The 12,685-nt window shown below is 44.4% G+C and overlaps 1 protein-coding gene across 1 annotated transcript; it reads right to left on the reverse strand.

Moving 5' to 3' along the window:
* SIRPB2 (signal regulatory protein beta 2) lies at window positions 1-11,148 on the reverse strand (the record flags this gene model as incomplete). The annotated part of the gene is made up of 5 exons (XM_081256711.1): window positions 1-705; window positions 1,925-1,990; window positions 2,539-2,880; window positions 3,954-4,319; window positions 11,028-11,148. 5 exons carry the CDS (start codon window positions 11,146-11,148, stop codon window positions 608-610), a joined length of 993 nt encoding a protein of 330 aa, XP_081112837.1. The 3' UTR covers window positions 1-607.
* Window positions 11,149-12,685: the final 1,537 nt, after the last annotated feature.

Here is a 12,685-nt window from a genome sequence, read left to right on the forward strand (position 1 = left end):
TTTCTTCTGATTTGAGCCACTGTTATTTAAGAGTTTTGTTAAACTTGCCAAACCTGCATTCTAACTGTTACAGCCACACAAGTCAGCCACAGGGGAGAAGGAAAGAAGGCAGGAAAGGAGGAAGGAAGGATGTAGATGGAGGGGCACAGGTAGTCTGGTTGGGCTCAGAGACACTCAGGGAAACCTTCTGGGAAGGACTCTGAGCTGCATCTTGAAGGAAGAGAAAATGTGGAGTGGGGAGCAAGGGGGCAAGCCCTCCAGAAGGGGCTGCAGCAGGAGCAAGGGCCTCGAGGAGAGACCCGGGCAAGGCCTTGAAGGACAAGGAGGGCTTGAACAGGCTGAGAAGAGAGAGGACGGCAAATCAGAGGGGAGCCCAGTGCCAAATGGGGAATTTCGCCAGGTGAAAGGAAATCGGGTGTAGGGAATCTGGAGTTCTTCATGAGGCCTGAGGGCAACTGGAGGCTGGAATTGGAGGCAGAGGAATGACTGGGGAGTCCCTGGCCCTCTCTTAGAGGACCCACTCTAGGGCTGACCAGTCATCCATACCCCATGCCCCATGCCAAGATGAGCACAGCTCTGCTGGGCCTGAATTTTTGACATCTTCTTGTCAAGGGTTCCTCCGGTGGGCAGCCAGGGCCAGCAGGAGTGCAGCCAAGGTCACTGCTTTCAGCCCCAGGACCGCAAGAGTGAGCACAGACAGGAGGCCTGGGGGACAGAGAGGAAAGCTCAGGAAGGACCCCAGCTGAGCCCCCAACACCCCACACCTCAGTGCCTCTATGGTGCAGTTGGGTCAAGCTTCTGTATAACCTCTGGGGCCTCATCCTTTTTACCCTGGAAGAGATCAAAGACCTCCCATCCCCCTGTCCCAGGCTCGAAGAGCCTTTGCCCAATATCCTACCTCTACCTTTTTTTTTTTTTTTTTTTTGCAGTACATGGGCCTCTCCCTGTTGTGGCCTCTCCCGTTGCGGAGCACAGGCTCCGGACCGCAGGCTCAGCGGCCATGGCTCACGGGCCCAGCCGCTCCGCGGCATGTGGGATCTTCCCGGACCGGGGCACGAACCCGTGTTCCCTGCGTCGGCAGGCGGACTCTCAACCACTGCGCCACCAGGGAAGCCCCCTACCTCTACCTCTGTCCCAGGCCCTGAGCTAAGCACTTCCTAATTACCTTATATAATCCTCAAGCTAATCTTGCAAGGTAGGATAGCAATCCAGCTTGTATAGATAAGGAGACAGATCCAGAGTGGGGAAGTGATTTGTTCAGGTCTACATGTGTCAAAGTAGTGATGCGACCAAGTGGTTTGGCTCCCAAGAATGGCAGGAACAGGGCTGAGCATCAGGGAAGCTAACCTGGTCACCTCTATTCCAAGTTTGCCCCAGTTATCAAGTGCCCTTGAGTGTACCTTGAGGTGATGTGACAGGCACAGTTCTGGGCACTTGACACATGTGGCCCCATTGGATCTGTACATAACCCCACGAGGTAGGTTCTCTGTTTCTTATCTCCCTTCTTCCCCCTAGATCACAGAGCAGGGCACCAGAGATTCAAGGAGTAAGGCAACCTGTCCATAATCCCACAGCTAGAAAGGGGCTCAATCCAGGAAGCCTGGCTACAAAGCCATGTTCTTCAGCACTGTTATGCACAGCTTCATAGTGTAGCCTTGCTCTGAATCACGGGGAGCTCATCACCTCGTAAGCAATAGTGCCCACTGAACAGTTAGCACTGACTGTTAGAAAGTCTTTCCTTTGATTGAGCTTTAATGTGGTTCTCTGGGTTCTGGTTCTGCAGCTGAGATGGAGTCCTGGGAACTGTCTTAGTGGCAGAAGGGCCCTAGAAGTCTGGAACTGCACCCTTCCCATGGCCAAGCCATCTCTGGCCCCCCTTACCTGTGGGAGCCTGGTTAGTGCCACTGGAGATAGGTACACTCACCTGATGGAAATACCTTGGCTGCACGTTCATTGGTGAATTCTGACTCTTGGAGAGAAGTGTGCTTTGCTGCAAGGGAGAGAAGTGGTCTCACACTCCTCTTTCTTTCTATCACTCCACTTCTTGAGTCCCTGTGTTAGGAGCTGGGGTCCCTGAGATAAGTCTGCCAGTTTCTGCCTGGGATGGGGGCTAGAAGTCAAGCCCTGTAACTATGAAGGACTAGTTAGACCTGCATGAGCCTCTCTGGGGTAGGGACAATGCTTGCTTCATTGCAGTGTCTGCAGCACCTAGTACAGTGTAGAGTAGTCAACAGGCATGCAATAGATGTTTGTTGAATCATTAACAGTCTATAAAAAATTCTGTGGAGCCCAGAATGGGAATAAATTAACTCTGCCTGGGAGAAGGAGAAGATTTCACAGAGGAGGGGCTATTTGTGCTGGGCCTTGAAGGATGAGTAGAAGTTCTCCGTAGAAAAGGAGAAAGCATTCCAGGCAGAGGGAATAGCTTATGTAAAGGCCTTGAGGCTAAGAAGAGCTAGCTTGTTTGGGACATGATGAAATTTTCCTTGTGGACCACCTCCCCCTCTCCCCCAACATCTCCTAAACCACCTGTCTCACCTTTGACTCTCAGCCTGGTGCCCTGTCCAGATAGGTACTGCCTGTTGGGTTTCCTCTGAAACTTTACACAGTAATAAGTGCCTGCATACTCAGTGGAGATGTCACACAGAAGAATGCTGAAATCATTGTTGGAAGCCCGGACTGCCGTCACATTGGGGTAGGAGATGCCTCTAAAATTGTAAACGGCCTCCCGGCTCAGACCAGCTCCCCGAAACCACCTGATGGGACCGGGGGGACCATCTCCAAGCACCGTGCAGTTCAGGACGACAGTGTCTCCAGTGGTTGCCAACACCAGCTCCTGGGGTTGGATGATCCAGAGGTCTGGCTCTGGGTCCCCAGCTTCTGCAGCCAAAGAGAGGACTTTGTTGTTCCTTCTCTCCCTCCACAGTCCAATCATTTCCTCCCTCATATCTACCCTCCCTTTCCTTCCCCTGTTTTCTTCACTCAGTCACTCCCTCCCGCATTCCCTTGTTATTCACTAATTGATTCACCCAGTAAAGGAATTCTCAGTACCTACGATGTGCTGATGCTAGGATTGGGGAAAAGGAAGCTTGCTAAGACCCACAAATGTCCTGCCCTGGAGAAGTTCTCAGTCTGTGGGTGGAGATGGTCCAGAAAATCCCCCTGAGGTTGGAAACCCAGAGGACTGCGGGACTAAGAGAAGCTTGGAAGGAGTCAGAGAAGACTTCCTGAAATGCTTGCATTAAGTTAAAATTAACCCCCCCCACCCCAACAAACGTACATGGATACCCTCCATGTCAGTGGTTTACGGGGGTTTCACAAACATCAATTCTTCTATTTCATCACCTGAATATCCCTTGAAGTAGGAATTTTGTTGCCTATTTTGCAAGTTAAGCACTTGAAGGAGATAGAGCTGAAGTGACTAATTTAAGAACACATTTCTACTGAATGACAGACCCAGGATTTGGGTGTCCAGGTCACCAATGGTGGACTTATAGATAGTATGAGTGGTTACTTGGGGATTAAATGATCAGCCCCAGTTCTTGACTTTCCTCTGATAGTGTGGCACATCCATACTCTTGCTGTGGATTCATGGTGGCCAGGTACACTTCCTTGTCTCTTAACTTTGACCTTAGCCATGTGACTTGCTTTAGCCAATGGGCTGTTAGCAGACATTATATGAGTAGAAGCTTGAAATGTGCTTAGGGTGCTGGGACTTGCCCTCTTGTGCTTCTGCCATCTCCATGAGAAATATGTACTCTGACCAGTCTGGGCCCTGGAATGAGACATGTAGAACAGAACCACCCCAGCTGCCTGTAAATGTGTGAGTGAGACATACTAATTGTTATATGCCACTGAGAATTTGTGTGTGCAGCATGATTGTGGATAAAGGTGACTGATGCAGGGAGATAGATCAGAGCAGAATGCTATGACCTGCAGGGCCTGATACTCACTCTTCACAAGCACAGAGGTGCCCTCATCCAGCTTCTTTCCTGAGCGCTCACTCAAGCCATCAAGTCTCACACAGTGGTAGGTTCCAGCATGTTTCATGGTGACATTGTGGATGTAGATGGAATAGTCACAATTAAGTGGTTCCAGTGTCTTCTGGATCATGGGCATCACCCCGGGGAAGAAGCCATGTTTGAAGTTATAAATTTCCTGCTGGTCCTTGTTGCTCACCTTGACCCATTTTATCATGTCATCAGTGCAGGAGCCGACTACTGTACACCTCAGCAGGAGTGTCTCACCTTCTGCCACCAGCATGGGGCCCTCAGGCTGCAGGACCTGCCACTTACCCCCCTTGCTCTGCTCAGAAGCTCCTGCAACAGAGGAAGCAAGGCCTTGTGCTGGGCTGGAGGGACTTGAAGCCCTAAGAGGCAAACTTAACATAAACCAGCCATCAGCTGGTCAAGAACAATTGCTTAGAACACTTGAAGGGTGTTGTTGGAGAGGGAAGTAAAAGAGGAGATGAGGCAGCTGGCTGGAGAGAGAGAGAGAGAGCAGGGCTATTAAATGGATTACTTATGAGTAATAGATGGCACTTGAGTGCTCACCATGTGCCAGGCAATGCATGTATTATCTCATTTATTCCTCCAACACTCCTTAGAGGCTGGCAGCATCATCCCCATCTTACAACAGAAGACATTGAGAACCCAGGAACAGTTAGGTAGCTTTCCCAGGATCACTGCTAATTGGGCTGAATTTTGCCTCCCCCACAAATTCATATACTGAAGTCCTAACTCCCAGTACCTCAGAATGAGATTTCATTTGGAGATAGGGTCTTTAAATAGGTGATTAAGTTAAAATTAGGTCACATAGGTGGGTCCTAACCCAATATAACTGGTGACCTTATAAGAAGAAGATAGGTTGAACTATGGAGTTTGGCTTGAGACTGGGCACAGAGAAGGAAGGCCAAGCCCTCCCATGGAAGTTCTTCTACACCTGGGTTATGAACAGCAACTCAGGTACTCCCTCCAAGAGCTCTGTGAGGTTCTCCATTTCTGAGAGAAAACTAATGCTCAGGGAGGTGCAGAAACCTGAGGGGAACCATGCATTCAGTAGGTGTCATGGCGAGGATTTGGACTCAGGTCAACTGCCTCAAGATTCTGCTCACTACAAGGTCATCAGCTTTGGGCCCCGAGTTTCCCTTCATCTGTGCTTCCATCAGGCCTTGGGAATAACGTGGTCTCATTCCAAGACTTAAGTTTGTATCACGGTGTTTCTCAGTTGGGAGTGAGGTAGGGGAGTAGAATGAAGCAAACATTCCCTTCTAACAGGATCTGGGAAAGGGTTGTGGAATTCTAAATTCATTTCCCCCCATCTTCAGCTAGGCATGTGCCATTAGCCATTAAGAACTGCCTCACAGCTGTGACCAAGTGACACCCCACATTCAATCCTAGGAATTTCATTTGTCCTTAGTTCCAGGAAGTTTTCAGCAAACACCCACCCCCAAACACCACTATTTGAGTCAGTCAGACCTTGTTCTCTCTAATTCTTTCTAGTGGTTCTTCCCCTGGCCTCAGGTAGTTTCCTCACATGGATGTGCTAAACTGTGCCCATCACTCAGCACAGGGCTGAGAATGATGCCTGCTCCCACCTGTAAAACTGGAAAACCTCATGATCGACAGGGCAATGGGTAGACTACACAGAAGGGAGTACTCTACCTAGAGAGAAGTGCTCTGGTCCCACCTAGCAAATCTAGAAAGCAAGGTCCCCAAATAATAAAATAGAATAACGTTCTATTGTGAGGCTTATAATGCATGTGTAAGTAAAGTTAAGGCAATAACAAAATAAAGGCTGGTGTGGGGAGAATGTTAGTATACCATCATAAGGTTCTTATACTATGTGTGAAATGGTATGATATCACTTAAGGTAGATGTTGATAAATTAAAGAGGTATATTATAAACCCTAAAACAACCACTAATTTTCAAAATAAAGTTATAGCTAATAAGCCAATAAAGGAGAGAAAATAGCATTATAAAAATATTAAATTACCAAATGAAAACAGAAAAAGAGGAAAAAGGGAACAAAGAACAAGTAGAACAAATAAGAAAGTAATAGATTTAGACCTAATCATATCAAAAATTACTTTAAATGTAAATGGTCTAAACATTAGTAGTTAGAGGTTGTCAGATTAGACAAAAAAGTAATATTCAACTACATGTTGCCTACAAGAACTCCACTTTAAATATAAAGGTGCAAATATGTTAAAAGAAGAACGATGGAAACAGATATATCATACTAACACTAATCAAAAGCTGGAGTGGCTATATTAATATCAGATAAAGTAGATTTTGAAGCAAAAAATATCTCCAGGAATAAAGAATGCCATTTGATAATGATAAAGGGGTAAAATAATCAAGAAGACATAAAACCCCCAAACATTTATGCACCTAATAACAGAACTTGAAAGTATATGAAACAAAAACCAACAGAACTGCAGGGAGAAACAGGCAAATCCACAGTTACAGTCTGAGATTTCAATATCCTTATTCAATAGTTGATAGAACAAGTAGGCAGAAAATCAGAAAGAATACAGAAGATTTAAAAATACTATCAACAACTTAGTTTAGTTGATATTTACAGAAAATTGTATCCCCAAATAGCAGGATATACAGTTACTTTCAATTGTACAAGGAACATTTACAAAGATAGTGCATGTTCTGAGTCATAAAAAAGTCTCAATAAATTTAAAGGAATTCAAGTCATGAAAGCATGAACTTTGACCACAATGGAATTAAATTAGTAGAATCAGTAACAGACAGATGCCTGGAAAACTTCAGATGTTTGAAAACTAAATAACACACGAGTCAAAGACAAAATAAAAGGGAAATTAGGAAGTATTTTCATCTGAATGAAAACGAAAACACAACATTAAAGTTGGTGGCATGCTGCTTAAGCTGGTGGATATTTTAGCATTAAATGCTTATTTAGGAAAGAAGAAAAGACTTAAATGAATGACTGTAGTTTCATCTTAAAATAGAAAAAAAGAGCAAATTAAATCAAAAGTAAATAAAAGAAAGGAAACTACAAAGATCTGAGTGAAAATCAATAAAATAGAAAACCGAAAACAATAGAGAAAATCAACAAGAATGAAATCTTTGAGAAAATCATTAAAACTAATACATCTCTAGCCCTTCTGAATAAGGAGAAAAGGAGAGTGAGAGAAAGAGAAAGAGAGTGTGTGACAGTCATAGATAGGTATCAGGAATGAGAGCAGTGACACCAGTACAGATTTTACAGATATTAAAAGGATAATTAGGCATTGTTATTAACAAGTTTCATGGTTAAATATACTTGACAGCACAAACAAATTTCTTGAAAATCACAAACTACCAAAGCTACCTCAAGAAGAGATAAACAGATGTTTCTATCTATTTAAAACATTTAATTTGTTTAAAAAACCTTCCCACAAAGAAAACTCTAAGTCCAGATAGCTTCACTGGTGAATTCTACCATATATTTAGATACAACACCAAAATCTTGATCAATAAAAGAACAAATTGATAAATAAAAATTAAGAACTCTTAAAAGGAGTTCAAAAGACACTTGTGAAAGAAGAAAAGACAAGCTACAGAGTAGGAACAAATCTTTGCAAAGCATACATCTGATAAAAGGTTTGTAACCAGAATATACAAAGAATTCTCAAAACTCAATAATAAGAAACACAATTTAAAAATGGGAGCTGAACAGACCCTCATCAAAAAAATGCACATGAAAGATATTCAACATCATTACACAGTAGAGAAATGAAAATTAAAACTACAATCAGATATCACTACACACCTTTTAGAACGACTAAAATTGAAAAGGCTGACTATACCAAGTGTTGGCAAGGATGTGGGGGAAATGTTATCCTCCTACACTGATGATGAAAATGTAAAGTGGTACAACTACTTTGGAAAACACTTTGGCAGTGTCTTAAAAAGTTAAACAATCACCTACCATATGATCCAGTCATTTTATTCCTAGGTATTTTCCCAAGAGAAATGAAAGTGTATGTTCACACAAAGACTTTTATATGAATGTTCATAGATGCTTTCTTTGTAATAGCCCCAAACTGCGAACAACCCAAATGTCTATCAATAGGTTAGTGGAAAAACAAATTGTGGTTTATCCATACAGTAGCTAGAAATGACTATTGATATGTGCAACAATATGAATGAATCTCAGAATAATTACAATGAGTAAAAGAAGCCAGGCAAACAGGAGTATATACTGTATGATGTTTGTTGTATAAAGTTCTAGAAAATGCAGACTACTCTATAGTGATGGGAAGCAGATAAGCTGCTGCCTGGGGAGGAGGAGGAGTGGACAGGATGAATCACAAGGAAACTTTTATAGGTGTTTGATGTATTCCTCATCTTGATTATCTTGGTAATAAGTTCACAAGTGTGAAATGTCCAATGCCCACAAAACTTGTCAAATTGTACACCTTAAATATGTACAGTTTATTGTATGTCAATTATACCTCAATAAAGCTGTTTAAAAATTTATGAAGATGAAGCTTCTGTGTGTGATGAGAAAGGGAGAACTAATGGAGAAGAGGCAGTGGGAGGAGATGGGGGCTCAGAAAGTCTCATGGTTCTTATCCCAGTTAGGGTGAGTCTGGGGAAGTGAAATAGCAGGGAGGAAACTGGAGCCTGGAATAAGGCCCTGTGCCCCACACCCCTCTCTCTCTCCCTTTCTTGATTCTCCTTCTGTGTTGTCACATGGACTTTGGGAATTGTCCTCGGTGCTTTGTCTCTACCTTGGCTGTGGAGTTGGACCAGTCCCTTTCCCACAGCTCTGGGATTCCTTTCCACCCATTTCCCATCTGCATGCTCTGGTTTTTCATGATTCCTGTTGAGGGGTTCCCTTTTGGAAGCATGATAGAAATCAATATTTTTCAAAAATATTTTGAATATATTTTATCCAAGTTAGTTTAGATATATGATTTCCTAACCTAGTGCCTAACATGTCATGGACACTCAAAAGTCTTTGTGAAATGAGTTAATAAGAATTATGATTCACGGGGTTTCCCTGGTGGCGCAATGGTTGAGAATCTGCCTACCAATGCGGGGGACACGGGTTTGTGCCCCGGTCTGGGAAGATCCCACATGCCGTGGAGCAACTAGCCCCGTGAGCCACAATTACTGAGCCTGCACGTCTGGAGCCTGTGCTCCGCAACAAGAGAGGCCGCAATGGTGAGAGGCCCGCGCACCGTGATGAGGAGTGGCCCCCACTTGCCGCAACTGGAGAAACCCTCGCACAGAAACGAAGAGCCAACACAGTCATAAATAAATAAATAAAATTAAAAAAAAAAGAATTATCCTTCACATTTTCCTCGAGAAAACCAGTTGGAAGAAGAGAAGTGGTGCCCCAAGTCACAGCCAGTGAACAAGGGAGCATCCAGGTCTGACTCCACACCAGGGTCCCACTGGGGCCTCTCTTGGGGGTGACAATTCTCGAGGACCCTAGGTGTGATGAAAAGAATCGAGATCTCATTAGGGCTTGGGGCAGAGACCCACATGGGCAAGTGGTGGAATGAGCCCACTGATAGCCATGCATATTGTCTGGTGGATCAGAGGGTTCTGGGCTCAGAGGGTGAGTTGTACCCAGAAGGCCCAAAACTCAGGAGCTAAATCAGCCTGATCCTGACTTAGAGGAGACATGGGTATGATAATAATAGCCAACAGCTATTAAATCTTTACATCATGCCAGGTATTTATAGACATTATCTCATTGAATCCTCCAAACAAAGAGGTGGGTCCTAGGATTAATCGCATTTTGGCTCATGGATGTTTGATTTGTATCGTTGCACAGAGCCCAAAGCTTAGATGGGCCTCATGATTGCCTTAATGCTCTACTGCTGCTGTCTTAAAATTCTTAATACTTTTTTTTAACGTCTTTATTGGAGTATAATTGCTTTACAATGGTGTGTTAGTTTCTGCTTTATAACAAAGTGAATCAGTTATACATATACATATGTTCCCATATCTCTTCCCTCTTGTGTCTCCCTCCCTCCCACCCTCCCTATCCCACCCCTCTAGGTGGTCACAAACCACCGAGCTGATCTCCCTGTGCTATGCGGCTGCTTCCCACTAGCTAGCTATTTTACGTTTGGTAGTGTATATATGTCCATGCCACTCTCTCACTTTGTCACAGCTTACCCTTCCCCCTCCCCATATCCTCAAGTCCATTCTCTAGTAGGTCTGTGTCTTTATTCCCATCTTACCCTTAGGTTCTTCATGGCCTTTTATTTATGTATTTATTTTTATTTTTTATTTAATTATTTTTTTCCTTAGATTCCATATATATATATATGTGTTAGCATACATATATGTATGCTATATGTTGTTTTTCTCTTTCTGACTTACTTCACTCTGTATGACAGAGGTCCACCCACCTCACAAATATCTCAATTTCGTTTCTTTTTATGGCTCAGTCATATACCCTGAGAAAACCATTATTCAAAAAGAGTCATGTACCAAAATGTTCATTGCAGCTCTTAATATTTTTGTGTGTGTGTGTGTGGTACACGGGCCTCTCACTGTTGTGGCCTCTCCTGTTGCAGAGCACAGGCTCCGGACGCACAGGCTCAGCGGCCATGGCTCACGGGCCCAGCCACCCCGCTGCATGTGGGATCCTCCCGGACCGGGTCACGAACCCGTGTCCCCTGCATCGGCAGGCGGACTCTCAACCACTGCGCCACCAGGGAAACCCTCTTAATACTTTTTGAACAAAGGACCTGTACTTTCATTTTTCACAGGGCTGGGCAAATTATGTAGCTGGTCCTGGGCTGAGCCTCACCATTTTTATATTTAATACAGTACCCCTAGAGAAAGGCTCCAAAGAGCAGTTCTTTGTAGATAGGCATACAAGTGTCTGAGCCAGAACCCGGCGGTATGAGCCCAGAGCCTGGAAGCTTAACATCCCTGTTCTCAGCTCCTCCCTCCCCCTCCATCTTGGTGGGGTCAAGCCCCTCCGACACCTCTCTGTGGGATCAGCCAGGGGTGGATCTTGTTCTGTCCCAGATCCTACTCACCCCAGAGGACAAGGAGTAGTGCCAGCAGCAAGGAGCAGGGAGGTGAATGAGCCAGGCGGGTAGGGGTGGATATCACTGGGGGCAAAGTGTACCTCCCGTGGTCTCCTAGACTGGCCACCATTCTGTTCTCTGATCGGTGTTGGAGTCTGAAGTGAGATTTGTGGGCAAGGCTTTTTCTGCTTCTCATGGCCAAGGCTATTTGGGGAAGTATTTTCACTACCGCAAGTCAAGGCTGCTGTTGTAAGAGGAAGAACCTGGGTGGAGAGGTTTCCGGCTTTCGTGTCTGAGCAGTAGTTCCTGTAATCACCCTGTCAAAGACTTAATGACCTTTTCCAGGCCCTGTCCTTGGCATCCTGGAAGGGAGATGAGCATGGCTGTCACAGTGTGCCCTCAAGTCAGCCTGACTTTGGATCAAGAATTGGGTCTGCCTCTTCCTGGCTGTGTTTCATTTCAAAGTCACTTGTCATCTTTGAGCCTTTGTTGCCTCATTTGCAAAATGGGGACAATAACAATCCCTTCTTAAGAAAGGTGTTGCAGGAATAATATATGTGTGTGAGGGCTTAGCATAATGTAAAGGCTAAACATATTAGCCATCATTATTCATAATATGTAGGAAATAGAGGAGGTGCTATTTGCTTAAGAAGGACTTATTATAAAGCAAGCTTCCCAGAGGCCTTTTAGCATTGCAGAGCGGCACACACTCTCTTCCTAATTGTGTAATCGTGGGCAACTTTCTAAACCTCCCTTTCCTGGGGTCCAAATGTAACACACTTGGATTGTGCAAAAATCTGTGTTTTGTGGCACCTTAATTTTCTGGAATAGATCTGAACTTCCTTGAGACCCCCCCCACCGCCCCCATCATGCTGCCTATCAGGAAGGAAAAGATTAAGTGTGCTAATTAATCCCAGGCTCTTCCAGGTCTGACAGCCTCTTTAGCTGCACTGTCTGGATTCAAATCTTGGCTTTACCCAGATCTGGCTGTGTGACCCTAGGACAATCATTGATCTGTAAAATTAAAATAAAAATATGCTTGCAAGTATGGGGTGGAGTAAGCACTGTATATGCTGCCATCCTTCCCTCTTAGGTTAACTCAGTCTTTTCTAGAAAAAAAAAAAAAAAGCTCAAGCTTTCAGTGCTTCCCTTCTCTCCTAATGCAGATGGTCCTGGGTGCAGAGGAAGCTGAAGTTTCTTTCTGGGGTGGAATAGTGGGCCTTGGGTCTGAACACTGTCTTGGGGTCTGGGTCTGTCTTGGAGGTTGGTCTAGTTTCATCCCTGAGCACTTTTCACTGGGTCTGTTGAGGTGTGGCTGGTCCTGTATGGCCTTTGGGACCTTTCATTGGCACCACTGCTAAATTGCATTGCCTCCTCTACTTGTTCTCCTGTTGAGGAGGCCCATCTATTGGAACCTCTTTGAACAGACCACAGGCCTAGAGAATTCCACCAGACCCTCAGGACCTCCATGTCATCCTCACAGGGGAACTTTTGAAGCAACCACTTATCTCTGTGAATTCCATTCTCAGCTATTTCTTTCATTCTCAAGTTTTTTTAAATATTAGTTTAATTTATTTTAATAGGTAAGGCATTGTATTGGTTAGCTACTGCTGAGTAACAAATCATACAAAAAATGTTGTGACTTAAAACAATAACCATTTATTTAA

Source organism: Mesoplodon bidens (genome assembly GCF_964165515.1).
Source record: "Mesoplodon bidens genome assembly, chromosome: 15".
Classification (NCBI taxonomy): Eukaryota; Metazoa; Chordata; class Mammalia; order Artiodactyla; family Ziphiidae; genus Mesoplodon; species Mesoplodon bidens.